This window comes from Leptidea sinapis, chromosome Z (genome assembly GCF_905404315.1).
Source record: "Leptidea sinapis chromosome Z, ilLepSina1.1, whole genome shotgun sequence".
Taxonomy (NCBI): Eukaryota; Metazoa; Arthropoda; class Insecta; order Lepidoptera; family Pieridae; genus Leptidea; species Leptidea sinapis.
In genome coordinates, this window is record NC_066312.1 from 25,309,238 (window position 1) to 25,336,484 (window position 27,247).

Here is a 27,247-nt window from a genome sequence, read left to right on the forward strand (position 1 = left end):
CCAAATGGCAGAAGAAGCAGAGAATTTGCATGGCTAAATTCTTTTTGGATAAAGAAAGGTAAGCACTTAATAACAAATAAAAAGCTAATAAAGAATGCTTAGAGTGATTAAAAGTGATGGAGTATTTATTTAATTCATCTAGAGTAATAATTATAATATTATAATATATGTAGTGTTTGACACTTTTTTATCGATTGTCGAAATTTTATTTTAAATTATTATTAAATCTATTTTACTTATTTCATTTTATGGTATCTATATTTTTGATTAATATGTTATATTATATGTTTTTGATAATCTTAAAATATTTTATAAGTTTATTAACCTTTAAAATCCTTTTTATTATATTATGTTGTGGCTATGATGTGAAAAAAAAATTAAAGCCTAAAAATTTGGATTATCTAACTTAATATGTATTCTGTTATAATTTCAGATTCAGTACCCACGCCTACGACTTTATTGCAAGATTTGAAAGACCAAAGACTGTCTAAACCGAAACTACAACGCAAAACGAAACTTAATAAAATATTAATGTTAAGTGTTTTTTTCTTTGTGAAAACTAAAACTTATCCCTTAGTTTAAATTAGTAAGACTTTGCTTAGGTCCATATTAAAATTAACAAAAGAGTACCTTAAAATTAGACATTATATATGTATACTATTATTAGTTAATTATCGATAAAAATTATGGATTGATTCCAACCCTATATATTTATTATATTGGCAGCTCTGATATTACGTCATTAGTTGATAATGTTGGTATCAAGATTTAGTTCAATACAATACAAGCTTATATTTCTCATCATTTTGTATGACACTCCCGTCTCTTGAACGTAGTGTTTAAATTCTCTTTGACCAGATACACAACACCCAACCATGGTCTTAACTTTTATAAGTTAAAAGGCATTCCTATCTCACATCAAATATATTTCGAAACAATAAAATCACAAAAATACTATTTGCAAGCTCGATGACATGACAGATCTTTGTTTATTTGTCCCAAACAAATAAATGGGTTACGCGATAGAGATGCAAGATCAACAGCTTTGTCCCGTTCTACCTTAGCCTAAGTTGTATATCGCTTGTCCTTTCTATTTGTAATGAAGTTACCGACACTACTTCTGTAGCGTTAATATTCCAAGGGTATATAAGGTTTGGTTTGTACTCGTTAGAGAAGCGTTAGAGTAATAGCTTGTAATGTTCTGTGGTGGTTTCTAAGGTAGTGTTTTAATTCTCTTTGGTTGCTATCTACTCTTTTGACTTTTTGATAGGTAGGTATTACAATAATTCACAGAGTACATTTTATTATGTACTGAAATCTGCATTACGATCAAATAACACATTTTACATTAATTTAATATCTTGCAAAATTGTAATAATATTTTTTTAAGAAATAGGTATCTACTTGAAACAGATGTTATATTAGATTAAAACGTAATTTTGTAGTAAGTTGCATTTTAGTGGGCGTAGAAATAATTAGTAGTTTCAAGTACTAAGTACACTTATGGGAGTTCTATGGAACTAATCAATATTCAATAATATTAATTGCTAGTGATACTATATAAAAAAAAATTGTAGATTCCAGTATAATAAAATATGAAATCATTGAATAAATGTTCTGATAATTATATATATAATACAATTTAATTACATTAATGTTGTTGGCATATAATTATCTGTTTGATAAAAATATTTGCTTATGCATTCTATTCTACAGTGCTATCATAGAATAACTATTTAATTGAATTCTTACAGAGCACTGGTGATCAGTAACAATTTGTTATTCTAGAAGCATATTTTTGAATTATGAGAAATAAGTCAAGATGCCCCGTGATTTACTGAGTGGTAGGCTGGATGTTCTGAAGATTGTAGAGGTATTGTGTTTGCATTCGTTTATTTAAATATTTGATAACAGATAAATCATGTTTAAAAGGATTTTTAATAGCAAGATTCCATCCCAAATATAAAATCTAGGCTTGTAATATATTCATGGAGATGACTACACTAGGAGTTGGTCACAGAAGTTGTTTAAATATTAAACAGCTGAACTTTATTGTTCTTTATTTTTTAGTTTACTGAGATTTGCAATTAATGTAATAGTGTTTAGGCCCAACATGTATTAATGTTTGTCCCTAGAAATACAATGAATTATATACACCATATTTTAAGAGTGTTATTCTAATATTCATAGTTGTACCTATAGTTATCCGAATGTGCATAAAATTTACAAAATGTGTTTATTACCTAAATATTTTAAATGTTCAGTTGTATCTATTACTATTTCTTTTTGGAACCCTATCGAAATTTATTATATTATATTAATTAAAAAAATTAAAGGCCTACATTCTTTATGAAAATATCTTTTAATAAAAAATTTGTGCTATCTCATAGAAAGTAATATGGATTCTTAAAACCAGACTGTGATTTTGAGCTGGTCACTTTGAGACTTGAGATGTTGAGTCTCAGTTACCCTGTTATTTCACAAGCTATAGTATCCTTCAAATTAAAATAAATACCTTGTATTCTACTGTGGACTACCATTAGAAAAGTGTGATATAAAATACTCTGAGAAACTACTGTATCATAACAGAAATCATGATAATGGTAAGCAGAATAGGTATTGGTCACTTGGAGGTAAAAAAAAAGACATAAAAAAAAACTACAAACAATTAGTATCTGGGAGGGCTATTGCTCTTTTATCTGAATACATGCTCATTGAATTGAATAATTTGTTGTTTACAAGTGATTTATTACAAAACCATACTTGACACTGTGATATGGCAGCTTAGGCAATTGATTCTAGCATGCCCTATTGCATGGGCTTTTTGGGGTCCTGTACTGTTGCTGCAATAAGGTACATGTACTTGATTTCTTTAGCCTTTTGTTACAAGAGCCAGGCTCTAAATTGACAAAAAAGGTTGAAGTTGGTTTTCTTTCTGGACCGATATGTTTATATCACCGACAACCTTGTTTCTCATAGCAGATATTTCCTTTATTATCTCTTCTTGAAGTGAAAAAAAAATAGCATAAAATACAGCTGACACTAAGCTCATATTGGACCAGGGTTTTTCTGAACCGGAAGTACTGAAGAGAATTGGAGCAGGTGTTTGCCAATAGGCACTTTGAAGTCAGGGACATGAAATAAATGTTGTATGTTCAAATTCGAACGACCAGTTATCAAAGTTTGTATCAAATTAGGGGTCTTCATATTGTTAATCATCAGAGCAGGATCAACCCTATCAATAATACACATTGTTGATACATCAACAGTCTCATCAAATATTAAATAGGTACTTCATTTATTTATTGATAATACTCCTTTCAATATGTTTAATTATTATAGCATGAGGATGAAGAACACTGGCCTCTTGAAGAGAAGACATCTGATAAACAAAACAAGAAAGTTGTTAATAAAATAAATAACACAACCAACTCTCAGAGCTTTATCAAGGATGATATTGCCTGCTACTACAATTATGGGTAAATATTGCACTTATTTTTTTTGTTTTTTTTTTTTTTTTTAATTTATTTATTAGTATAAAACAATTTTTACATCGAGGTTTCAAAGCAATAAAAACCACTGAGGTCTGTACAATTGCTAAATTTTGTGTACACCAACAGAGTTAAAAATTAACAAAAGAAAAGATAATTCACAATCGTTACAAACTTAGCTATACAGATAATACTTATAATTTTACAAATAAAAGTAAATGTACTTGATACAAATAATAGTTAAGCACGATAAGTTGATCGGTGGTCAGTCAAGTATTAAAAAGTATTTTTTTAAGTTCTGTTTTAAATTTGTCTCAGTCAACGAGTCAGTCAAGTCACATGGCAGTTTATTAATCAGTCTAGGTACTATGTAAGCTGTTGTTCTTTCACCGAACGCATTGGATGCCCGAGGCATGTGCACCCAATTTAGACAAACAGCGCGCGTATACACGGAGTAATCTATGACTGTTTTTAATTTATTATTATAATAATTTTCTTTTAGTATTGAACATTCAATTTGCTTAAATATTGACAACACTTGACAATGCTTAAAAAGCCACCGCCCGCTTTCGTTACCCTGAAATTTATGTTTAATTTGAATTTATTCTCAATAGTTATAATTATTCATATCAGTCTTTCTTGAATACACAAAAGGCTTAATGATGAGTATAATGTTTGTTAGTTAACAAATACTAGAATACTTCAATAGATTACCCACATATAAAATATTATATAATGTTAACATGATTTCTACTACTATTAAATCCAAATTCAAATGAGAATATAAAAGAGGAAACACAATGTTTTTAGCTCAGTATTATAAAAAATTATTTTAATTATACGTATCAAACAAATTTAATGTAATGTTTAAAATACAATATACACACAGGCATGGTGAGGTGGTCCCAAATTGTCAATCTGATCGGACATACCAGTATAAAACCAACAGTCTTCCAGCAACAGCATCAATAAACCATCACTGGGACAATTTAGTGTGTTCTGCACTCCGGGTAAATCCTGAGGACATTGCCACCCAATTGTCACTGCTGGATTCAGAATGCTTTAAAGCTATTCGACCACAAGAACTGACAACCTGTGGTTGGATGAAGGCAAATAAAGCTATAGTTGCACCTAATGTTGTTGCCTTTACTAAACGTTTTAATAGGGTAAGTGAAGAGTAATAATTTAATACAATACATGTGTACTTGAAATAAAAATCGTAACTATCGTTGACTTTTCTGTCAGCCGTCTATCCGTACACGCTGTCTGTCAATGGGACGACGTATAAGCTACGACCAGCGATAGAAGTTCGTATGGTAATTTGCAATTCACGTATTCCAATATAAGGCGATGAGAATTACTTATAGGGTTTATTGGGACAGCTTCAGATTATTGACAACTAATTACTGACAGTAGAAGGTAGTAATTTATCACTATCTGTAGATAGTATATTGGGAACGGCCGCTAATCATCAACACAAAAATAAACTATGCATAATAAAATATAATATATTGTAATGCTTCCGAGTTTTAGTCTGTCCAACCGTTTCATTTCTTTGACAGCTCACGCTTATAAATTACTGTTTTTTTACTACAATAATGTCGTATTTTATTGACGGGTGACGCCCACTTCGTGAAGTTGTGCATAACAAATAACCAATTTTCTTGGAAAATCGCATAACTATCTGCTGCTTCGGCTTCGTCTCGGCCCACATTTACACGTTTGTCCATCAATGCCTCTTTCGCTGGTCGCTGTTGTAATGTACTATTAAAAATACTAAGTCATAACTATTGTATCACATTACATTTATGATTACTTATGGACTTCTACAGAAATTTCAATACAATTTAACTTTAAGGTAAGTTTCTGGACAGTTCAGGAGATTTTAAATGGACAAACTGCTAAAGCCCGTGCAGAAACTCTGGCACATTTTATAAAAGTCGCAAAAAAATTGTATGACCTAAATAATCTTCATTCACTGTATGCTGTCATCTCAGCCCTACATAGCGCCAGTATATACAGGTAAATATATATCTTAATAAGTTCTGCATATTGTTTAATATCACCTAACTATCACTAACAAATATTCACCCGAATTTTTTTCACCAGACCGAACTTTTATATTTTAAAGTAAAACAGTCGTTAGGGCGTAGGTCAGGACTACGTTTCCTGTTTCAAATACTTAGACGTTTGCTGACGGCTAGGGCTGTGTGAGCTTGCGTTGTACGTGCGTGTACGATGATGGTTCAGAATTGAGTTAGATTTCCGAAGATGGGCGATGATTTGTGATTAACAAACCATTGTATACCCATCAACCAATAGAGTTCAAAACGACGCTGTGATTCAACATTTACATTAATCCCAATTCTTTTAATAAATAGTTAAACGACAGAACTAAAATGGCACGCCATGTATCTATCTACACTACAGATATACCCATGCAAGATCAGAGAGTATAATTAATATACCATATCATTATTATTTAATTTATAAATTAAATCAACAGATCAACCAATGACAAGACCAACTTGTGATAAATTTCCATATTATTCCACATTTTGTTTTTAATAGTTCAAACTTAAATTTTATTACTCTCTTTCAGTATTTTGTCACGTTGTCAATAAGGACTTTTTAACACCACTCATTTCTAAAAATAAAATCTACTATTTATTCAATTTCAACAAAAGCGCAACACTCATTTACCCTTACATAGGCTGCACTAAAAGTATCGGGAATGGAATATTTCCACTGTTCCTGTCATTTTAAAATCTTTTTAATTGAAAACTCCTTGGTTTTAAAAATCGAATACCATTTATTTATTTAAAAAAATATTCTCGGTCTTGTAACAAGGTCTTGTCAAACTTGTTTAGTCGTTGAGAAAATGGAATTGACTCGAGAAAATTCTAGAGCGATGATTTATTATGACTTTCGAAGTGGTTCAACACAAAAACAGTGTGTTGACCGGATGATTTCTGCATTTGGTGATGAAGCCCCATCCAAAACCACAATTTATCGCTGGTTTGCTGAATTTCAACGTGGACGTGTCAAGCTCAGTGATGATCCCCGTCAAGGTCGTCCAAAAACTGCAGTCACCAAAGAAAACGTTGATGCTGTGCGTAAGCTGATTGAGGAAGATCGACAATTGACATACCGCGAAATTCAGGCAACTTTAGACATTGGCATGAGTCAAATACAAATAATCTTGCCTGAACAATTAGGTGTAAAAAAGTTGTTTTCCCGATGGATACCGCATTTGCTCTGTGAAGAGCAAAAAGCGGCTAGCGTTACTTGTTGCGTCAGAACTCTCGAAAGATTCCACGCAGGATCCTCAAATGCTGTACACAACATCGTATCAGGTGAGGAATCCTGGATATACGTGTAGGAACCCGAAAAAAAAAACCAGTCACGAGTTTGGGTGTTCGAAAATGAGTTAAAGCCAGCAAAAATTGTTCGTTCACGGAGTGTTGCAAAAAAAATGGTGGCCTCGTTTGTCTCCAAAACCGGCCATGTTGCGACTATTCCTCTTGAGTGACAAAGAACGGTTAATGCAGAATGGTATGCTAGCATTTGTTTGCCACAGGTCGTTTCTGAACTCCGTCAAGAGAGTTACATTATCACGACAATGCGAGTTCTCACACCGCGCACAGAACAAAAGAGTTTTTAGAGCAAGAAAACATAGAATTATTACACCATCCGCCGTACAGCCCCAACCTAAGCCCTAATGATTTCTATACTTTCCCTAAAATAAAAAATAAATTGCGTAGTCAGAGATTTTCATCACCTGAATACGCTGTGGACGCCTTCAAAACGGCCATTTTGGAGACCCCAAATTCCGAATGGAATAGTTGCTTCAATGATTAGTTCTATCGTATGGAAAAATGTGTCAAATTTCGCGGAGAATACTGCGAAAAGCAATAAATACATTTTTAAACAGTAATGTTGTGTCACTTCCTTGATTCCCGAAATTTTCAGTGCCGCCCTCGTATAGCCAAATGATAGTGGCTCTAGCCCCTGAGCTAGAGTTAGTTCCGGGTTCGGTAGGTGCAAACATAAGGTGAATATGGATGATTGTTTCCGAGTCATGAATGTTTCTATGTATTTATGTATATTTATAAATATATTGTCTGGCAGCCAATTTACAGGATATGCATAGATTGGGCCTAGATAATTTACTTTAATATCTTTCAGACTGACCAAAACATGGATATTGCTCTCAAAGAAGGACAAGCAACAGTTTGATAAATTAGCTGAATTGTTTGGGGAAAAGGATAACTGGACAGCACTCAGGGAATACATGAGATTGGTTTCACTGCCATGCATACCTCATTTAGGTATGTAATCCATTCGATAATTGTAATTCATTTTGGAAGTAGAAAGTCTGAAGAGTTTTTCTGGAATGTAATATATATGTCTGCCATTTGAGAACTGCGCGATTCAGACACCTTTGCCTCGCAGTCACTTCGATACGCCTTGGGAATCTTTAAGCTTCGAGCATACGGCAACGGCAACGCATTCATATGCATCGTGTAATCCAGAACAAATCTAGGTCGAGGAACTCTGAATTACAGATATGAATAGTCGTTTTTCCTTAATATCAGAAACATAAGATAAGTTTAATACATCTCGCGCTGTCAGGTTTTTGTAATTGATCATCAAATCATCATCTGTGCTCGTCGTCGTCGATCATTGGGTGAGTATCACGTTGGCTTATGTCTAAATATCGATATAACTAGTATACTCATAAACTCTGTTTTAATTCGTATGTTTATTTGCATTGAAATCCTTTATGACTACAATATAGTCGCCACATTATTATATATATAATATGAAGCGTCACTAAACAGTTTATATATAATTTGCGATAACGCTTCTGTATTGATAACATTGACATTCCGTTCAACCGGAACCGTTTCTTGTTATCTTTTACGGAATTTACTGAAGTTAAATAGAAATTGGACTAGACTATGTATAAAGTGTTGGTTCTTTACCTCACTTATGGTAATGAATGCTAGGCAGAAAAGGAATGAAAAGAGTATTAATGCGCCGTAAATTAGTTCGTGTGAAATTTATTTAGGAAATAACGAATAAGTAATAATAAAACACTAAAATAACACATTGTTGAATGATCAAACAAATTTGGTCTCTTCACCATTGTTACATATCTCTTCCGGAGGTAATACGTAATAAGAACCGACCAATTCACGCTACGAGGGTGTAAAAGAGCAGTTTCCGGATCATTCAGTTCTGTCTCGTGCCAGAATTTTGAAGCCCTTATAGTGTTAGTGTCACCAGGAATAACATTAATTCAGTGTGATTCAATATTAAGTTCATTCTTTATGGTATTGCACATTGACGGTCAAGGTTATTAGAAATGTGGTGATTTTAATTAAATTTCCTTCTTAAGATCACTGTTGTATACCTACGATTTAACGAGCTTGCTACAAACAAAAGGTTTACCCAACACAGTGAAACAGATGAAAGCTTGATGGGAAGAAATAGAGAGAGATATCTGGATGATATCGTGTTTGAAAAATATGTAAAGATGAGAGAGTAGAGAAGACACCTGGACAAGTCAGTGTGTCGTTAACAAAAATAACGGTGTAGTTAATTTCATTAAAGTCGTGACAGCTATTTCCAAGAAATTCGGTATATAATACCTATATGCATAGAGAGCAGGGCGGGGGCAGTGACCAAAAACACAATTAGGCGGCTTTTTCAATGATTATCTTACCTTTTAAACTATGTATACATATTTTTTCTCATTATCCGGTCTGCCGATCAGTCTGGTTTATCAACTGTACTTTTGTTTATTAATATTTAATAACAGAAGTAAATTGAAAATGGCTGGCGTGATTGCTCTTTCACCTGATTTGTTCAAATCTGTATAATTTGCAGGTATATTCCTCACGGACCTCGTGTACATAGACATGGCCCACCCGGCCCGCGTCGGGTCAACACATCGCGATTCCAAAATCGCGGTGGTTCTGAGAGCTATCGAGAGGTACCAGAGCTCACAGTATGATATTGTGCCGCTGCCCCACGTCGCCAACTATCTCAACAGTGTGCGGTATATTGAAGAATTGCAGAAATTTCTAGAAGACGATCAGTACAAGTGAGTACAGTAAGTTAGTGTATGTATGTAACGTACTCTAAGAGTTGACTCTAAATAAAATTGCTAAATGAATACCTCGCTGTACTAAAACCGTGGAGTAAAAATAATAGGGATGTCCAGGTTATGATCGTCTACAAAGAGGCCACACTTCTAGTGCCGTTACGTTTCCCATAGGTTTGTGTCAGGAAGTGGACCCCAACCTCGCACATCTCTCCGCCAGAATATAGCAGTGACCCCTACATAATTATTACCCCAAGTGATAACGTATTCATCTATGCGATACGTGTTTATCTACGGGTCCCATAGTGGTAATGCAGAAACGAATTGTCTCATAGAGCAGGTTCAAGCGACAGTTGATGACGTTCTTGTACTTCTGGTTTAATTTTGTTCTGATATTCCTAGTTCTGCAATGGCCGATATGGTACCACAGAGCATGGATATAGAAAATGACCCTGATCGAAAGCTAATGGATATAGGCTGGCACTTTCAGCGGCAATCGCCTTAAAGCTTTACACGTCATCATATTCGATGAACAGCTTTGAGTTGTCCGTAGCACGCTTGTTGTAGGCGTGGGGAAAACCTGCCATTCGTTAATTCCTACCAGCTGTAGCTGCCACCGCTGCGCATAGGTATATCTTGGTTCATATGGTACAGAAGATAGCCGATCTTGTGGGCTCTCTTTTTGAGTCTTAGTTGGTCAGGACTCCAATGCCTACAGTTTTCACTGTTGTTTCATCTACTACCTGTAAGACTCGAGCTCGTGGGACTTCCCTTCTCTCTCCGATTCCTAAAAAAGCGATAGCTGGAATCTGGCTAGCTATACACCCATTATCAACCTCGCACTCTAAAAAATAATGGAGCGTACCATAAACCGCTAGGTCTTAGCATATTTAAGGAACACCCTTCTACTGTTGCAACAGAGCTTTGGGTGCAGTTATCATTTCTCAATAATTCCTAGAACTTGGGCTTTGACTATCTATCTCTTATAAAAAATCCTTCCTAAAATTCTCGACTAAGCAAATGAGTAGGTATAACAAGTTTATATTTGTTCCTGGTGTTAAAATTATGATAATGACCATTTCTAAAAAAAATTGCTAATGTGCATAATATGTTATATACTTACGTGACGTTATCAAGACATATATCAAAGTTATTTATTACCAAACGACAAAATATTTCAGATTATCGTTAAAGCTGGAGCCCCCATCTCCTGTAGGCAGCTGCTGTGGTTCAAAGGAGTCGGTGAAAGATGTAGTTCCTGTGGGATCGTGCACCCCTTACTCGCTGTCACCGTCACACCGCCACGGCTCCGGTTCCCTTCGCATTCACGGCAGCTACTCCCAGGCCAAGTTCATACCGACCCATCGGAAATGTCGATCGTTAGGTTCTAAGTAAGTAACCTACTATATTATTACTCGCTTATATTAACCTGCTATCACATAGCCTTACAAAGGCTTTGTTCAATAAAAACATTAACATCTTCACCATTCTAGTTTCATTAAAATATCTAAAAAAACTAAGAGTAATTTCAAATTAAATGGAACGGCTATGCACAAAATTTTTGCATTCGCTCCGATTCCATTAGTAACTCTTAGATCACAGATAAATCACAAAAAAATAAAAAAATAAAAAACAAATTTTTATGTATATTTATAATTAGGAGAATATATATCTACCAAGTTGCCTATCAAAATTTGGCCGCTAATATTTTTAATTAAATTATTTTTAATTGATTTTTAGGAAAAAATTTCGTTCACTTGTTTTTTAAATAAAATATCGTCTACATCATGGCAATTTACATAATGATTTAAAAAAAAAATAACGGTTGCTTTTAACGATTTCTATTTGAAGTTTAATTAAACCTGGTTGTTTTTTATTCATTCTCTCATACAATGTAACATTAAAACGCATATGAATATTTTAAATGATTATAACTTTTATTGCACAGACCTCTCAACGTAACGTTGATATTTGAAGGGTAAGGACATATAAGCACGATTAACTGTAGGGTTGCTAATGCCAATTATATAAATAGTATCTCTAATACCCGTAAACTAGAATGATTGGTGTCGTGTTTTGATCTCATCAATGTCTGTATTATGACGTCTAGTTTCTTATATCACAATGAACGCATATAAAACAAGGAAGCATTTCTGGACAGGATTTTAAAACGGATGTAACAAAGATTTAAAATACATTCATGTTCTATAATTAAAATTAAATAATCACTTTTCACGTGTAACTACACCATTTACTTAAAAAAATACAATAAATATGTTTTATTTGAGGGATGGCATTATGCATACTGTAGTACCACATTTTACTCATTTTTAATCATAGAACTAAAATATTTATTTAGTTACAAACAGATTTGGTTTTTAATTTTGCCTTTTTGTAGAATGGTATTCAGTGGTGGTTTTTTATTTTTCGGTAATATTCATTTTTATCCGACTTTGTGCCTTTCTTATTTCACGTTTTATTTTAAATATAGATGCCCACAAGACATAAGTCGTAAATATTTATTGATAAAAGCCGTTCAATTAGAGACAGGAAAATGATTGGATACCTAACTAGACATATAAAATGTGTTCACTTCAATTTAAAAATGAATATTGTCATTTATCCAAGAAGAAATTCACAATGCTTTCTAAAAACTGTACCAATATGTGAGTATGTATTTATATAGACGACACTACAGTTTTCTTCAATGATATACTTAAATCCTTAAAAAATCGGTATTAGTTTTTTTTTATAATTTATTTTTTAAATCGTCGTCTCTTGACCTTTGCAGGAGCACGTTTTCATTCTTTAGAAACTTTTATTTGAATATGTAAAGTTCGCGTTAGTAAAAAATACTTTATTCTAAAGGTTCTTATTTAGGTAAATATTTTTTATGGAACAGGATGACAAACAAGCGTACTAATGTGTCACCTGATGATGGGATCACCGCCTTCCACATTCTCCTGTAGTACCAGAGGAATCTTATAAACGTGGTGGGCCTTTAAGAAATGTGTATGCGCTTGTTTTGAAGGTATACACTTATATAGCTAATATGTATAGTTCAATAATTTTTTTTTATTATGACTGATCTGCTCATACATAATGCATACATCGTCCACGTATTTGACAAACATTGTCCTGATATGTCAAGCGCGCGAACTAATTACCGTAACATGCTGAGAACCAATCACGTAATTCACGTTGGGCGCACGACAAAGTAACTGACAAAGTACATCCTAACATCGATTGACATAATTAATTTACTATATTGTTACTTAATTGAGTGAATTTGTGGCGCTAATAATCAACGGTAGATAGTATGACAGGACTGCTAATGTGTTTTATATGCGTTCACTGTGTCACATATTCTGAAGGGAATGTGTGTGTGTTTTAAATTTGATTTATCTCAAATTATTGATTTGTCGCCACAGTGCTGTATTGTAATTTAAAATATCTGCTGTGCATAGTGAATTAAATATAAGCAACACACATACATTTCCACGTTTTTAACATCTGGAAATCTCGAGTCATCAAAAATAATTATTATACTAGGGTAGTTTTATTCTATACCTCTGGTTTTTCTGTTTTAAAACTAAAACTATATATATCTAATTTCTTCCATTATTTCCACAGCCATTACTGACACTGATTATTATAATTTATATGTTCACAAACAAACGATAATATTGTTATATACTTTAAAATGTTTTGTAGACCGCCGAGACATAATCATAAAATATTGTTCAGGAATGAATGAGTATAACTAATTAATAGTATATTTGATACAAATGAGCTAAGTTGCTCATTATACACGAGGCTGTGGGTTGTAAAACGGCGTAAATAAGCCCAGTGTCTAGTGAGCAAGTTGATCACGAGTTTCATACGCACTTTTTCAACACACTTGCGAGGAAAAAACGAACACTATAAATCCTTTAATTATAAAAACAATTCCCCTTCCATTGTAGGAAATTACCGAAAGCACTTAAGTACTTTTCCCTAGATTTTGCAGGCATTAAGGCTTTCCTTTCCTTTGCGTTTTGTGCTACATTTAGTATTTTTAGCGGGGTTAAATCTATCAATTGTTCATCATCTGTACTAAAACTTGCCAATTTTTTTTACAATTATTTACCACACAGGAACAAATGCGATACAAACAAAATATGAAAATATGAGAAATAGCGCGCAAGATTTTCTTTGCACGCGCCACGTGTAAGGTGATTACATACAGCTATATATTTTATAATAAATCATTGTGAATTATAAATAATTTGATAATAATAAATGTTTTTTTGGCTTAATTAGGCATTTTCAGCGGTTTAAAACCTCTTTGTTTTCACAAAAAAATTGCCCTGAGAACGATGTAATAAGGTTAATTTTACGAGCAAGTGTGTTGAAAAAATATTTCTGTAAACACGCAGTCAAATGTAGGTAAATTTTGACAATTTATTAAAGAAAATATTTTTAAGTGAAAAAAATTATTACCTACATAACAACTTGTTTGTATTCTGAAAAAGTGTTTAACAAAATACGTCGCCTCGTAGGTTTCGAAGCGCAAGCCTACCAAGAAACTTTCACAAGGTCAATTTCGGTGTTGGGTGAGTGGTTACGGTATATTTGGTGTTTATAGAATGTTCTAGTTTCAGTACATAGTGGTTGAGTAAGGAATGAAGCGTGCTATGCCGGACATATAATGTGTTTTTTTTCATTAACGGTACATTAGAAGTAGAAATGCAACACTCGTTATATTTCACCCTCAACGAGAGGGTTAAAAAGTAAGCTTTAAAATTCGGATTTGAAGTTAAGATTAACTGTCGGGATGCATTAGCTTTTAAACGGTTTGATATTTTGGCACAGCGTAGGTATTTATTATTATTATATCACGGGGAGTGTTCTAAAGAGGTACCTGACCTGATTATTTTCGCCATAAATATAATAAGGTATTATATGACTCTGATTTAGACTGAGGCAAAAATCTTCTTTATTAAAAATTATTGCTTTAGCATTGTGCCTATATCTATAATATATAAATCTGTAGAATTCAAATATTTAGAAAGCGACAGCGAAATTGAGTAAAAATGTAACTTTTCTTCAAATCGTCTTCACTTGTTTGTTTGGTGTTGTTTTAGTATTATTACATTATAGCGATATAAACAGTCGAATCAATATATGTAATATATAATTAAAATGTTCCTTATTATCATTCTCGCCAACTCGAAGTCTAGTGAAGTGTGGTCCTTCATAGTGCGCTTTTCAAGTGATCGAAGTGGAAGAACCACGTACAACGAAACTGTAGAATAAACTTCGATGCGCGGAGCTGAAAAAAATAATGCTGAGATATATTCTATATGTATATTTTAACTGGCCAGTACATAGCAGTGTGTCCGTTCAATTTGTATGAAAATTTTATATTTGTATAAAAATTAATGTTTACGCGCATATTTGTACGTAAAATTGATACTTGCATCATTACGAAGACAGTTTCCAAGAAGTTGTATATAATATACATATATTCTGATTTCCTAACACTGCCGGTTTTGATACATTTTGAAGAAAATACGCAGGCAGTAGAACCAGTGTTTGAATTTTGTTAGTAACCTTTTATTTGATTTTCCTGCTATCATTTTCCTATCGTCTATTTATGAATTTAGCCTTCGTTGCTATTTCTGACTTGTACCGCTAATGTGAGAAAACACATTATTTCTAAATCCACCTATGGCTTGATTGATTTGCGAATTGCAATGGAATGTTACATTGGAACGTAAAAAATATTAACAATATAGGAGCATCAATATACAGGAAAACGATTGCTTGTTTTATATTATTTACATTGTTTTTGGTTGCCCTATTAAAGGCACTGATCGAAAACTAACGAAAAAAGTAATTTCTTATTATAGATATTTCTTTTCTTAACTAGGAACTAAATGTAACGCTGTGTTGTGTTTAAATCTCGCGGGACGAGCGCATTAATCTACGCTTTAAGTATTTTTGTGCATAATAAGAATTAACCATACCATAAATAGATGCTTGTTAATGATCAGGCCCTGGTTATTTTTTGGTATACGTAATCGAACACGCAGAATATAAAGTACGGTCTCGTTGGCGGAAGGTACGGGGGAAACATGCGCGATCGCCGTGAGTTTTCCCGCTGTTAAATGTACGCATTGTGCACTTTCATCGCTTAATATAAAAACGGCTACACTATATAATAAATACGTTGAATTAGATGTAGATTAGACGAAACAGGGTTCTTGAAGTAAGTCCAAACATTGCTTTTATGTTTTCATTGGACCAGTGTTGTTGTTCATATATGTAAATGCGTTAATTTCCCGAACATGAACTTGATGCTGTCATGTTCATTTGTGACTCGAATCTTGAAGTTGTAATTTTGAAGTTTTTTAAAAAATTATGAAACATCTTTACACACACGCTCCATAGCGCAAGATTTTATAATAGTTTAATATATTGAGCAACACTTTTTAACATCATTTCAATGTTGTGTACGGAAACATTTTCGGTTGTTTTCTGAGTATTGTTAAGTCTGGAGTAGTTCATATACATATGTACTCATATACGATATTAGATATAGAATGTTTGAAACTAACTATTTCGTATATTTCATGCCGCACATGCTGACAAAAAAAAGTGTGAAGTCATAATTTGCACAATCATCTTGTGATTGAACATTCTTGAATCTTTATATAGAACTAGCTGACCCGACAGACGTTGTGCAGTAGGTAAATAATATAATATTTTTATTAATTTGTCAATAATATTTCAAAACACCAAGAATAATCTCGTAAAATATACTCCTTGTTGTTATAGTGAAAATCTTTCACAGAAGATTGTCAAACCGTGCCGAATATGTCCATACAAAACAAATTTTGGAAATAAAAATAAATATTGGTCCTATATCGAAATAAAAACTATCCTATGTCTTAAGTTGGACTAAACTGCACTCCATGAAGTAATCCCCATTTAAATCCGTTCATTAGTTTAGGGAGTCCATCGCGGACAAACAACGTGACACGTAATTTATATATATTAAGATATAAAATTGTACATTATATTATAGACAGGCTTGTTCGTTGTTTGGCGATGCCTAATTGTTTGAAATGTATGATAATATAATTTCAGTCACTATTTATTTCTTAACATGGAGATGATAGTACGACATCAATGTTCACCTATGAGATTTGAGAAAAATTTGACACAAAGTAATGTAGATATAATGTGCAGTTTGGTAATAATGATGAGAAGCTTCAATACCAACAAACGTTTTCAATGAAAACTTTGCTTTAGATTCTCTAGCATGTACCATGTTATAAATAAAATGTTGGTTAACTGAGAAAATTATTTTTAATATGTAGTTAACGGTACACCGCACCATAATAAAGTATGGTCTTTTATTTACGCCTTCAGTACCTTAATATATTTTAATATTAATCAATGTAGATAATTTTGAGGCATTTGAATTATTCTCGCCTTACTACAGGAATGCTCTATTACTAATATTATGCTAATAATATGGTTATGTCTTGTGTTTCTTGAATAATTGATGAAGACGACGCGGGTTACACACCATATTCTTCATTTCAATGCATTCTTGTCATTACTAATCCATATTTTTACCTAAAATTTAAATTTAAAAGTAGTATATATTATGTAGTACGTAGTATGCTTGTCGCATGAAAATTTCTCTTCAGATAGATTAATTAAAATTTTGATTATAAAAAGTATAAAGGAAGTGATGCTATTAGGTTTTACTTAACAGTTTGTATATATGATTTGAGTTTTCTTTAGTGTTAATTCCGATTCCGACTGATGCAGACTGCAGTCTCGTGCAAGATTCTCACGGCTCATATATTATATTATATAGTAATTAGAATATATTTTCTCTATAAGTAAATATTGTAATATTCTTCTGAGAAATAAAGTTCTTAAATCGTAAATCGTAAGATTTTGGCGAGACAACACCTCCTGAGTATGCCTCGTGTAGAGGCGAAACACGTGTCGAATTGTTTAGAACAAATATTTGCGGAATTAACAATAAAGAAAACTCAAATCATTTATATAATTATGGATTTCCGCAAAGTAACGCCTACTTCAATAAACAGTTCATAGATACATTCATAACAGTTTGTTATTTTTATACGAGTTCTCTTACTATTGGGATTATAAATACAAATTTGTATTTAAATTTATAGACGATGAGGGACTTAAACCCCTGTGTGAAGAAATCATGCATTCGAGAAACTTGTATTTATAATTACTCTCACAATTGCTTGCTATGTTGTATTGTGGTAAACATTAGTTAGTCTAAGCTATATCAACATTGATTAGCTGAAAGTCTGTTTTTGAGACAATCCCATTACGTACGAGGACTTATCAATAGATTGCATAATGTATTACGCTTAATGCATTAAATCTGATGTATTTTAGCTTCTGTATTGTGTAGTTCGTATGCATAAAATTTGCATGGATATGTTTTGTTCGCAGCTCGTATAATCATATAATATTTTACGTGGGACGCACTCAAACTGAAACTAAATGAAAATCAAAAATACTAGAAATGGTCTAACATGAATGATTTGTTTTACAATATCTCTGTTTGTGGTAATCTCTAATGATATTTCATACAAGGTGCCCGGTCGGGAGTTGTCGGGCATTATCGTTGCGCAAAACGATACGGTTTTTTTATTTTTATGAAAAATTTTTCGTCACTGAGTCTGACATGACCGCGTTTGATTTCTGCATACGCAATTAAAAAGTTACTATTTATGGCTTACGTTGGTATAGAATTGTGAAGGTAGAATATAATTTAGTTTTCCGACAATTCCACACCGATTCGACGTGGGTATCTTCTCATAAACGCCGCGTTCTTTTTGTTTTTGTGTGTCTTACTTATATTTGGTATGAACATCGATTCTTTGCTAATCTATAACTGCTAATAAAAAAGGATTAACACTTTTATAATTTACTCTAGAATATAAGCTTTAATTACGCATATATTGATATTCTCGTAAAATATATATTTTTTGTAAACAAAATCTAACATTTTATATGTAGATATGTCAAGAAATGTCAAGTTTAGTATTATTAAGTTGTCTTCTCTCTCTAGTATATTTGGCAAGGGTAATGCAGAAGATAAGGACGGCAAGACACCGGCTGGTTCGGTCAATCTGCTGGATGATACGTTATTAGAATCTCCGAGTGCTGTTGTGGATAAGGCATCCCAATCGCTGCCCTTTCCGTAAGTACTAAGCTCTCCTTAATACTAGAAGTTCAATTATTATTATTTGCGTATCCTTGTGTGAGCGAATAGGTCCATAATATTTTGGTTTCGTGATCAGAGGTACCGATTGAGAATTTAAAAGATTCATTTAGCTCAACTTTCAATTGTGGTCAAAATTGATTTGTAAAGTGTTGCGTGAAGATGATGACATGTGTTTGTTTCGACACTACATCAAAAATAATTGCCAACCGAGGCCCGTGATCGTGCAATCACATTTTATGGAGCATAGCAATTGTGAATTACTACTAAAATAAAGGATATGAAAAACAGTGCAAGTCATTCATTTTACATATCAATTATTATCATAGTAACATTTACTGCTTCAAACCGACACAATCGATTTATAAATAGTTATAATGAACGTTTTATTTTGCAATACTTCAGGTTTCGATTCCCGAACCGAGTCCTAGTTTTTTTTTTCAATCTATGAATGCAGTGTTTCTTATCACTTAAATCGATGACATGGTTCCTAAGAACAGATTTATGTCTAATAGTTTTAAACTTGCCCATACAGACTGATCTACTTGGGCACCCTGTATATAGGTTAATGCCTATATACAGGGTGCCCATTCACGACGTTGTTTAAGACAAATTTTTAGCATGGATAGATAAATCTACATAAGCAAAAGAGGTCAGGCTATTAAAATAATAAATTTTACTAAAAAAGAAGCCAACTGAGTTTATTGCGCCCGTTTTTCTCAGGTCTGAGCCATACATTTTCGAATAGGTGATAGTTATTGACATGTAGTAGCTGTTTTAAAAATCATATTTTAGTTAAAGTATACCAATAAGTATGAAACATTGGCCAGTAACTGCTGTTGTCAAAATTGTTGGCTTATTTCAGTGTAGTGCGGATAATGATACCAGACTCGGTTTGTAAGAACAGACAAAATTATAACTTTTATAAATAAGGTATATTATATATATACAGACCCCTCGGAGATCAATGTTATATTTGTTTTGGTAACGTATACAGGGACAGTAACGCGTCGTGCTCGATGAACTGTGATTACCAAAGTTACGTAAGACGGAAGACCCTGATGAAGGAAGGTCGAAAGACGTCATTGTCCTCCTGGCAACGGTACTGGCTGCAGCTCACCGGAAACATCATGATATTCTATGCTGCCAAGTCCTTCAAAGGGTTCGTATAATGACTTACCACCACAACTTGACAAAGACAAACGTCTTTGCCATTTAGTTAAGCCGGGCTATGTATTGTCTATTTTTTTATATTATGCGGAATTCGAATTTGGTCTCTAGAGATAACACCTCTAGCGCTTTCACCTAATGTGCGTTACCGCTAGGGTAAACGTCCTGTGACGCAACATTCTTCTTAAATTCTAATATGCAACTGTTTAATCGTAGCTTCATCTAAAAAATCTTTAAAGTTGATAGCCTGCTTAACCTAATAGCAAATAATGAAATTATTTGAGATGCACTTCCTTCGAGTCTGAACAATTTTGTAATTTTTTAAGTCCTTTATTTTTGGAATTGTAATATTATATACATTTTGTACGAATGATCTCTTAAAAAGCAATAACATTATTTAGATTAGAAATTAGAATTTTAATAATAATAATACATAGCCTTGTCTGTCTCCCCTTTCGGAGCGTACACTAGATCGCTCCAGTTTTGGATTGATATTCAATGTGCCACTTACTGTGCGGTGATCACTCCCAGGTTTCCCTGAGTTGACCACAGAAACATCATTGAATATCTGTCTTTTGGTAGACATAATAAAGTTAATCTCATTTTTAATGGCACCATCGGGACTAATCTGAGACCATTTGCTTTTTTCCGGCTTCATTCAGAAGGTGTTAATCCTAAAGAGATCCTTTTTTGCCCTGTGCTTCTCCCGGGCGTAAAATAAATAGGGTAAATAATGTAAAAAATAAGTCCCAGGCCAAAGCGAGTGGTAAGAGGCGACTAAGGGCAGGAAGTGGTAGAGTCACGTTGACGTGTTATGACGTCAGCACGTACGGGCCAGACTCAACCGGGTTAAATACCACATTCGCACAGAATACCAGCGTGAATAGCGGCCTAGTGCCGCTATGTTTCGCATAGGTTAGTGTCGAGGACCGGACCGCAATTTTGAGGTTGGGTCTTGTATACTCACTGGCTGCGTGTAGATCTCAACGGGCACAATGCCGACTGGCTTGGATCACACACCACAGACTACGCAGGGCGATCTGTGCATAATTTTGCATTAGCGTATGGTCTGTCTCAATTGATTGAGTCGCCAACGCGGCTCCCTGGTGTGGGTAGCGAACATTCCGAAAGTTTAAGATTAGTTTTAGATAGATTTAGTTACCAGGATTGGCCATATCAGGAGTGTAGTCCCTATCCAACGGCCACGTCGCAGACTACCAGCGATCCGCTGAGTTTTGCACTACATGTCAGCAGATTGGAATAGGATGCGTTTCTTTTTTGCATCCTACCCTTGAGGCAAGGTTTGTTTCTCTTCGGATGATCCTAGTACCTGTGCCGTTGCTGTAGCTGATTTGATATTACATGGCATGGATATTTTTGTACCAAGCTCTGTAGTACCGATCGGTGGCAGAACACAGCCCTCATTCGATGCGTTGGTAAAAGCAGCATCTGACTTTTTTTTGTGGAAAAGACGTGGTGAAGGAGAAGTGGTATTGCAAGAGAATGTGGTCGGCGATGATCACTTTACATCAGGTGACACGTGCGCTCGTTTGTCCTCCTCTTCCATAAAAATAGAAGTCAACCAGCATCTGGCCTCGAGCGTTCCGGTTTCCATAACCAAATTGCCTCACTCACAACTGATCGCGGTTACGTTTGCCTAGTTTTGCGTTAAGGTCTCCCATGAATGAACTTCAACGAATACCGTTCAGTAATTCTGAGTATTTAGGTACGCTACCCTATTCGATACACCCACCTCACCTCAGTATCGTTGTTGACGAGAGACTTCTACACGAGGAACACTACACCACCTTGGGGCTGCTTGTCGCCCTCCCGGAAGTAGAGTAGGTGTCCTGTATCCTGTGCTCCTGAAGACAGGGTCTTCGGACTTCAGATAACCTCACGACGTCTAATAGTTGTCTGCTCAAAGCTATCCCAGTTTCTCCAACTTCTCGTCGGTCCGCAGTGTCTTACCATAATATGTTGCCAGGGCCAATGGTCTTCGTGTATGCTAGCTTTGCCGAAGCCGGGGATTCTTAGCACCCCCTGCTCCGTTGCTTGTGTGGCTGCTACCATGGTCACCACGAGCGGAGTCGCCGGGGCCTCGTAGTGTCTGTCTTGTTATTTTCGGGGATTTTGCAATAATCGCCACGCTTGGCAGGCGAGTTGGCGATCGCAGTTGATGTTCACTTGGAAGATTTCTGCCGACCATCCTCTATGTAACCCTTAGTCGCCTCTTACGATACCTACAGGAGGGGAATACGGTGTGGTGCTATTCTGGTGCGACACCACACGCACACAAACCTACTTAAACGTGGATTAATACAAATGAACATCCATGACTCGGAAACAAACATCCATATCCATCATATAAATGTTTGCACCTACCGGGATTCGATCCCGGGGCTTCTATAGCTCTGTAGACAGGGTCACTAACTAGGGCCATGTCAGTCGTCGTATGGTACATTGTTGTTACTCTGTGATGGGTCTGCTTTTGATAAAACCATGACGATAAGAAAACATGCTGTTCAGAACAAGTCGCGGTGACTTCAGCAAGGAGCGCTGTAAGGTGGTGAGCCTGCACGATGGATGGCGCGCCACGTGGCTGGAGAACGAGGCGGCTGACCTCTTTCAGCTGGAGGACCAGCGCGCGGCCACCGTCTACAAATTCAAGTGAGTTACGTTCATTCACTCTACCAAAAAGATCAATAGTCTCCTATGGTAGGTACGACATGGTTAGTCTTTAATTTCAAACAATATAAGTCTGTGCAAATGTTGTTTAAATAGATGTTTCATCAAAATACTGATGTATAAAAACAGCGTGTAGCTTTCGATCAAGGCGAGCTTAATATAACGATGTACAACTCAGTCTCGATGACGACAGACTTTTTTTTTATAAAAATGAGGGACGAGACGAGAACGACGTTCGGCTCTTAATTGATATGTCCTGCCCAATACAATGCAGTGCCACTCAGGATTCTTGAAAAACCCAAAAAACTCTGAGCGGCACTACAATTGCGCTCGTCACCTTGAGACATGAGATGTTAAATATCATTTGCCCAGCAATATCACTAGCTGCGGCGCCCTTCAGACCGCAACACAGTAACGTTTATACATTACTGCTTCACGGCAGAAATAGGCGCCGTTGTGGTACGCATAATCTAGCCGGCATCCTGTGCAAAGGAGCCTCCCACTGGAGAGACTAATTAAATAGTCATAAAATAAAGTGTTTAGCGCGATAAAGAAGTATTCACTTCAATTATAAAAATAAAATCATTATTTCAATTTCAACAAATAATTCAAATAATTGTTGCTTGGAGTATTATTTTTACACTACAGGTTGTAGATTTAAAAACCGTACTAAAAATCATTAAGGTTTAAATTTTGAGATAACTAATTTGAAAATACAAAAAAATCGGTGTTAAACTTTCCTCTTTTTTATTTTTTGCCTTCTATTAATTGCTTTAACAGTAACTGTAACCTTAAATTTCATTCAGGACTGGATCTGAAACAACCACCAAGCAATGGGTGATGAAGCTTAACAGCATCACGAATAGGATGGTGCAACCTTTGCCAGGGAATCTCATGTCATTCGAGTGACGTGCGTGCGACGTACCCTTCGTTATATATTTTATCATTGTTTCCTTCATCAATTTACAGGTTATTTTGTTTACACAACAGTTGGTTAATTTTATATAATAATAATAGGTACCAAATCCACACAACGTCTCAGTTTAAATTCAAAAACATAATTACAGTTTTAACAGAAAGGTACTCCAGGTGGAAAGAGTTAACGCATTGGTGCATCTATGTATTGTGCTTGAGACGTTATAACGGTAGGTACCTTACCGAAACAAAAAAGATTTTACCCAGTAATGAATTTTAAACTCATGCGTCCCTATTGTTGTGTTAATCATTTTCAGTACAATTTCAGTAAAATCTTATTATAGCTATGAAATAATTTTATTTATTTTTAAGGTTAAATTTCGTGACAACCTTGAAACGTCTTTGTTTATGTTGATATTAAAAGCGATGATAATTAATATAATATGTTCTATAATGTATTTATGGTTATCCGGAGACTTGTTATTAGTTTAGTGTGGGGAACTATAGAACTTATTCAAAATATTCAACAAAGAGAACATTAAATCAAATAAGAGATAATATCAGAAAAGTGACGGCTATGAACAACACAGCTAGCTGTACCATAGTCTATAATAAACAGGGAATTATTTTTTGTTAATATGATACTTAACTGCGCTCCGCTATTCCCCGTTGATAACAAGCTCGATCGAATTAATTATTACTATTCATACTTTTTGTATGGGGTTACGAGCTATGCATCGATCAATCACATGGACCGAGCAAGAACGTTGATGCTTGAGCTATATTTTCAACTAAAATGACTAGATTTTATCATATACTTAAATATAAATACAAATGTCTTCCATATTGGTAGGCAAAGGTTTTAAACTTCCACTTGCCACTCTGCTGATACACTTCCGTGGCTTCTTGCAATCACACCAAACTTTTTGTACCAGTTAATACCGTTACCCATGATATGTACCCGCGTACGCGTAGCTCAACATTCCCAACATTTCCATTGACAATCTCCATGAATTTTCTCCAGTCAAGCTACATTCTACCTCTACATGATCAAACCAAATCAACATTCCCTTACTTACACTGAATCTATTAATTCCATAACATAACACAATAATACAAGATACAAGTTGATACAAGATTATTAAAACTATTATGAGATAGTTTAGTGATTCGTATCGGTCGTGTTTCAGTGTTCTCTGTTTTTATAAATAAGACTTGTATATAGCTCGTGACGTTCCATTCAGACATGTCTGTCTATTATATTATATAATTGTTTGTATAGTGCTTGCCATAGAATAAGAAATGTTACATAAGTACTATTAAATGTATAAGTTAATTATAAAATTTATTTCAAGTGTATTACTGTATCACTTTCTCAGTGTAAACGAAATGAATATTAGAATTTTAAAGATAATTAAATATTCTTTCTCTAAATTTCTCTCAAATATATAAGATCTTAATGATTATATAACAAAGAAAAAGAAGTACAATTCAAGTATATTAACTAAAGACGCTTGCGCCGAATGAATCGACGTCGGTCATTCGATCGTTCGAAGTCACGCCAATGTAGCGTGAACCTTTGTAATATAAATTGCTTACAGAGTCACCTCAACGAGCGGCATATCCGTACACTAATGATACAGCAATATGAATTTGTGAATCTTATATTTCTCCGTTTAATTTGCAAAATCTTTTACATTTATTGCACTCAATCATAATCAACCACAGCGTCGCTTAAGTTAAGGCGATCGTGCTGAATTTTAGATCATAGATCATGAATCTCTGGAGATCTTATTACTTAGTAACTGAGATTATTCCTTAACTTATTCTAGAACGCCAATTGAGACAATTAAGTGATGTTACTCGAAAGCAGCTGTTCACGAACCGCACACGCATCACACCTAATCAGGTATCAGCCCGTTTTTCGATATGGACCTTGTTTGATAACATAATTTATAATTTTATCAAACCTTGTGGCCTGAGGTAAGTAAGTTACGTATAATAATCTCAGTAAGTCTGTGTACTGAATCTATGTTCTCATTATTTTAAAGACTTGAATCCATGTCTTTCTTTACTCGAATAATTGTTATATTTACGAAATCACAAGTGTATCTTTCAAACCGTCGCTGAATTAAATAAATTTATCCGAACAGATATTTGGTCTTTTATAGTGCTACGATGTATGGTACTACTAACTTGGACGGAAAAGTGATAAGCACGTCTACTTTACATGCTTAAAGACGAGAATCGGTACGTCTTATGTTTATTTTCTTTATATATATTTAATATATCAGTATATATATGTAAAGTAATTAAGAAATTACATCACAAGTAGATCTGTCTCTACACCGCTCTGAATATAAACTAATTATTACTTTGAAGGTTACACGACAGTTAGTTTTAATTAATGAAAGATATATCAATTTTAATTTTTTAGGATGATGTTTCAGCAGCTCTTAGTCTACATTTATGTACAATGAGTTGCATTAAAAACTTTTAAATATTAACACTGTTGTATAACTTATTATGGTTGCTAAACTTAATTGTTAGATTAAAATAGTAACGAGATATCCTGGTGGGGATTTTTGATAAGCTTTACATATTCCAGAACGGTTGCAACCACAGAAATAAATCGAGATATAATGGTTACAATTTTGCCTAAAGTTTCGCGCGTGTCACTGCTCCACTACTCAACTAAGGAGTCATACATTTTTTTTAACTATCGACAGTTAACTGTTACGTCACTTCTAGCTCTCTTACTTTTTAGTGCACGAAAAATGTGAAATGGCATGACCACACACCATTATAAACTTAAATCCCCGATATTCTCGAGTTTGTATGTTTGTATGTCGTATTTTGGTTGTTTTCTCTTTCTGTTTCATTTATAGCATCTTGTTTTTGCCTTTCAAATGCGTAATAGTCGTCGCGTTTGTTACGGATGGCTATTTAAAACTCAGTTTAAATTTGGTTTTTAAAACTTGCCGATACAACCATTCTGTTGCTATTTGACTAGGAGTTCCCTTTTCTTTCATTGCGATGATCATAAAACTTGCAAAATCGTGAAATTTTTAAGTATAGTGATCATATTAAAATCGCATAACTAATTTAAGCTAATTTAGTGAATCGATTACCAATTTTCAATTGTATACATATGTTAGCTCGCTCGCTCGATTTGATTGTTATACAGCCTGTTGAAAATGTTTTGGGTGCCTACATTGTGTTCGACTTCATGTCAACTTGTAAGTTATATTAAGTTACGATATTACATATTTTTTATTTGTATTATTCTTATATTACCTATGGTAATGTTTTATTTTGTTTCGTTTTACATTTTCTTGTTATAATTATGAGGCTATGTTTATTATTATTTCTATGGGAATACCCTGATTAGTTAGTTCATCGGTATTCATTTTGTATAAATACTCAGCTATTGAAAAAATAAATCTTGTATTTTTATATTAATTTGTTTTATTTTTTATTTCCATAGTAACTTTAGTATCAGTAGATATGTAGTGAAAGGTTAAATTAACTAATTGATTCTATATTAAATTGTTCCTTGCTATACCTTATTGTTTCTGTATGTTAACACCATAAATAAAC

The 27,247-nt window shown here is 34.1% G+C and overlaps 1 protein-coding gene across 5 annotated transcripts; it reads left to right on the forward strand.

Moving 5' to 3' along the window:
- The first annotated feature begins 1,281 nt into the window (after window positions 1–1,281).
- On the forward strand, window positions 1,282–27,105 carry LOC126979011 (ras-specific guanine nucleotide-releasing factor RalGPS1). Of its 5 annotated transcripts, none has more exons than XM_050828152.1 (13): window positions 1,282–1,396; window positions 1,755–1,873; window positions 3,343–3,479; window positions 4,381–4,657; window positions 5,350–5,513; window positions 7,680–7,822; window positions 9,387–9,603; window positions 10,785–10,994; window positions 14,145–14,198; window positions 18,722–18,853; window positions 19,872–20,036; window positions 22,574–22,714; window positions 23,539–27,105. In XM_050828152.1, exons 2-13 carry the CDS (start codon window positions 1,823–1,825, stop codon window positions 23,639–23,641), a joined length of 1,794 nt encoding a protein of 597 aa, XP_050684109.1. In that variant the 5' UTR covers window positions 1,282–1,396; window positions 1,755–1,822; the 3' UTR covers window positions 23,642–27,105. The 5 variants fall into 5 exon arrangements, with proteins under 5 accessions (XP_050684109.1, XP_050684111.1, XP_050684108.1 ...); XM_050828154.1 differs by lacking the exon at window positions 14,145–14,198 and adding an exon at window positions 11,552–11,581 and having other exon boundaries at window positions 1,305–1,444; XM_050828151.1 differs by having other exon boundaries at window positions 1,305–1,444.
- Window positions 27,106–27,247: the final 142 nt, after the last annotated feature.

What these genes read in the sequence shown, in the direction of transcription:
- LOC126979011 (XM_050828152.1), top strand. Translation starts at nt 1,823, where the DNA reads ATGCCCCGTGATTTACTGAGTGGTAGGCTGGATGTTCTGAAGATTGTA. An exon ending in TTACTAAACGTTTTAATAGG is followed by an intron (nt 4,658 to 5,349) that starts GTAAGTGAAGAG and finishes TTTAACTTTAAG; the next exon opens with GTAAGTTTCTGGACAGTTCA. An exon ending in CATAGCGCCAGTATATACAG is followed by an intron (nt 5,514 to 7,679) that starts GTAAATATATAT and finishes AATATCTTTCAG; the next exon opens with ACTGACCAAAACATGGATAT.